The sequence below is a fragment of the Syzygium oleosum genome, unplaced genomic scaffold (genome assembly GCF_021117445.2).
Source record: "Syzygium oleosum isolate NSW1041296 unplaced genomic scaffold, Sole_v2.1 Sole_v2.14, whole genome shotgun sequence".
In the NCBI taxonomy this organism is placed as follows: Eukaryota; Viridiplantae; Streptophyta; class Magnoliopsida; order Myrtales; family Myrtaceae; genus Syzygium; species Syzygium oleosum.
This window is the reverse complement of record NW_026607498.1, coordinates 6,770,837-6,774,929: the sequence shown is the minus strand read 5'-3', so window position 1 is coordinate 6,774,929 and position 4,093 is coordinate 6,770,837. Positions and strand designations below refer to the sequence as shown.

Sequence of the window (4,093 nt, the reverse complement as noted above, 5' to 3'; positions counted from 1 at the left end):
CATAAACTGTTACGTGTCATCTAACTCAGTAATTTGACGGAAACATTTAACGGGAACTGACGGAGGGTAAATTTGACACATGTATATCAATTTGTGATTTTTCGTGATCTTCCCTCGTATATGTTTATAATTCGAACCCCGCACAAATATATTTTTTATTTTTCTATTTTTGAAGGCTAAACGAATCTCTTTCGAAATGAGACATTTGGGCCCATAAATACTCTCTCTCTCCTCTCGCTCGATCCCACAGGCAGCTGGAGGAGGACGGCGGCGATAACAATCATGGAAGCCTTGTCTTCCTCCTTCCTCTCCTCCTTCTCCTCCAAAACACTCCTCAAATCCGCCGTTAATCCTCCTCCTCCGCCGCCGCCTTCCTTTTCTCCTCCTGTTCCCTCCATCACCTCCGTCCGCACCGATGAAAGACCCCCCAAAACCACCACCACCACCACGACAAGATCTCCTCCGCCGCCGCCTCGACAAACACCGCCGGCGCCGGCCTCATCACTCCCCAGAACTGCCGCCACTCCACTACCGCCGCCGCCACCCGCCAGAGCCAGAAGAGACACGTCGCTCCCCGTGACCATCTTCAACGCCCTGGACGACCTCATCAACAGCTTCATCGACCCGCCGGTCAAGCCCTCCGTCGACCCCCGCCACGTCCTGTCCGACAACTTCGCCCCCGTGCTCGACGAGCTCCCCCCTACCGATTGCCTCGTTGAGTCCGGCAGCCTCCCCGCCTGCCTCGACGGCGCCTACCTCCGCAACGGCCCCAACCCTCAGTTCCTCCCCCGTGGCCCCTACCACCTCTTCGACGGCGACGGCATGCTCCACTCCATCAAAATCTCCCGCGGCCGTGCCCGCCTCTGCAGCCGTTACGTCCGCACCAACAAGTTCTCTGTCGAGCGCAGCCTCGGAATGCCGGTCGTCCCCAACGTCTTCTCCGGGTTCAACGGCCTCGCCGCCTCTGCAGCCCGTGGCGCGCTCACGGCGGCACGCATGGCGGCCGGCCAGTTCAACCCGGCCAACGGCATTGGCCTCGCCAACACGAGCCTGGCCTTCTTCGGGAACCGGCTCTATGCCCTCGGCGAGTCAGACCTTCCCTATGAGGTCCGGGTCACGTCGGATGGCGACGTCGAGACTGTCGGGAGGGAGGATTTCGACGGCAAGCTGTTCATGAGCATGACGGCTCACCCCAAGATGGACCCCGAGACCGGCGAGGCTTTCGCGTTCCGGTACGGGCCGGTCCCGCCATTTCTGACCTACTTCCGGTTCAACAAGGATGGGCAGAAGCAACCGGACGTGCCCATTTTCTCGATGGTCCGGCCCTCGTTTCTTCACGACTTCGCCATCACAAAAAAATACGCGATCTTCTCGGACATACAAATCGGGATGAACCCGATGGACATGATATTCGGAGGCGGATCACCAGTCGGCACGGACCCAGGCAAGGTGCCCCGGCTCGGGATCATCCCTCGGTACGCGAAGGACGAGTCGGAGATGCGGTGGTTCGACGTCCCGGGGTTCAACATCATCCACGCGATCAACGCGTGGGACGAGGAGGACGGCGACGAGGTGGTGCTGATCGCGCCGAACATCATGTCCGTCGAGCACACGCTCGAGCGGATGGACCTCATCCACGCGCTGGTCGAGAAAGTACGCATCAACCTGAGGACCGGGATCGTGTCGAGGCAGCCCCTCTCGGCCAGGAACCTCGACTTCGCGGTGATAAACCCTGGCTACATGGCGAGGAGGAACAAGTACGTGTACGCGGCCATCGGGGACCCGATGCCGAAGGTGTCCGGCGTGGTGAAGCTGGACGTGTCGAGGCCGGACCGCCAGGACTGCACGGCGGCGTGCCGGATGTTCGGGCCGGGGTGCTACGGGGGCGAGCCGTTCTTCGTGGCGAGGGAGCCGGACAACCCAGCGGCCGAGGAGGACGACGGTTACGTGGTGAGTTACGTGCACGACGAGCGCGGAGGGGAGTCGAGGTTCCTGGTGATGGATGCCAAGTCGCCGGAGCTGGAGATCGTGGCCTCCGTCCGGCTACCCAGGAGGGTGCCGTACGGGTTTCATGGGCTTTTCGTGAGGGAGAGCCACCTCAACATAGCATAGTGTTCATAGAATGAGGTGATGAAGTGACACGTGAAGCCCGGTGAAGGTACACAGATTGGGTTTTATTATAGGATTTTACATAGTCTACAACAAAAATGAAACATGATATACACCAGCGCCAGTTACAGGAAAATGGAAAATTTTATAGACAGGCTATATGTCACGGCTAAATTACGTGAGATTTACGTGAAATTCACTATTTTTAGTTACGTTGTACTAATTCGATATATTTTATAATACACTCGTGATGTACTTTTTTCAGGAATAGAGGATATAATCTGTCTCATGTAATGATTTCTTCGAGAACCCCACAAATTTCGTTCGGACTATAGTCGACGGGGGTAGGGAGTGATATCTTCCTTAGCTTGCCAATGACCTTCCGAGGCTATTTCGTGTGTTGCCGCAGCACTTTTATCTTGACCGTGGCTCGTCGTCGCTGTCTAGACTTAATTCACTGGATCAAGCCAATCACATAAAAATCGGTAAAGCCGGTATCGGTCGTTGCCAAGATATGAAATTCCACGCAGTTCCTCGCATCACGCAAAGCTATTTAATAAGTCTATCCAATTCTTTCTGATGCTTCGTCCACAAAAGGTTGAGTAAAGCACCGTGCAATGACAAATCACCGAAAGGGAAAAGGGGAGCAAGGAAAAGAACAGAAAAGCAAAAGGGAATAAAGTTGGGCACAAGCCTCACGGTGATAAGACAGTTCATTCCCATAAGGAACAAGCTTCTAATTCATACATGCTTTTAATTTTGTGTTGGGTGGTTTTGGGCGCTCAAACAGTGAGGCCTTCCCGATAATCTTCTCCTCACACATCGGGTTTAGGTCGGAATATCAACAACCCTCTCCGACTGATTATTGAATTTAGATTTGTTGGTAACCTAAGCTCTCATATGAGTATTGGGTGATTTTTGACCTTTATTGTCTAAAAAAAACTAGCTCAAAATGTGAGATTTTCTCCGCATATTTATAAACTATCAACCTGCCCCTTCCGCAACGATATGAGATAACCCAACACTTTTATGATGTTACCTATGACAAATGACGTTTTGGGACGACAGCGTATGACCCAACCACCGTCATGGGTTTAGGAGTCTGTTCCTAGGGTCAAAAGCTATTTAGGCAGAACTGATGTTCGGACGTGAAATCGCCTCTTCATTCCGTACCTGAGGTTCGGTTATGATCCCTCGGGAGACCAATCTGTAGCGGTGCGTTGGAGTTAAAAGTTTTTTTTTCACCGTGTCTCTCAAACAAGTGTCAGAACACACAATGACTGCGGAATTCTTAGTGTTTGCTTGCTATTACATTTTACGTAGGAGGTGCAGCAAAAACAAATTTCAGTTATGATGAGGTGCGGCGGGAGATTGGTCTCCCAACGATTTGGATTAGGAAGGTACCTTCGGTTCAATTGTTAAGGAAGGAATCCTAAGTCGTCCTTAATAAAGTTTAAGGAATTTCAATGCAGAGGAAAGTCTTGCGTGGTCCGGACAACATCATTAGGAGTCCACGTGGGATCCAATATCGTCGATAATTTCGAGTGACGTTACTTATGGAATCAGTAATTGAGTGATAGACATAAGTTTCGGCGTGTCCAATAGGCCTGATGAAGAATTTATTGGATAAGCCAACACCATTCAATTCTGCAGGCTATCGACAGATGTATGAACCGTGGATGGAACATGTGGGCCTCATGTGAGGTCCGGATAAGTTGATCGCGAGATATTCTATTCCAGGAGAAGGCATACCACTAGGACAAACACTTCGGTCACATACCAATAAAGGGTTTTGTTAGCAAAACAGTTTTGGAGCTATTGGGAGAGTAACAACATATTATGAATAACAAATTATTGAAAGAGTATACCCCACAATAGTTTAAAATTATTTGTTTTGTCACCCAGAACAAGCTATTAATAATCTCAATGTGAATTAAGAACAGTCACTTAATCATTTCTCATCAATAAATATCGTGTGTTTAGT

At 50.9% G+C, this 4,093-nt stretch overlaps 1 protein-coding gene across 1 annotated transcript; it reads left to right on the top strand.

The window, feature by feature from the left end:
- The first annotated feature begins 233 nt into the window (after positions 1-233).
- Positions 234-2,291, top strand: LOC115690013 (probable carotenoid cleavage dioxygenase 4, chloroplastic). The gene has a single exon (XM_030616234.2). It carries the CDS (start codon positions 283-285, stop codon positions 2,110-2,112), a length of 1,830 nt encoding a protein of 609 aa, XP_030472094.2. The 5' UTR covers positions 234-282; the 3' UTR covers positions 2,113-2,291.
- The last annotated feature ends 1,802 nt before the right edge of the window (positions 2,292-4,093 follow it).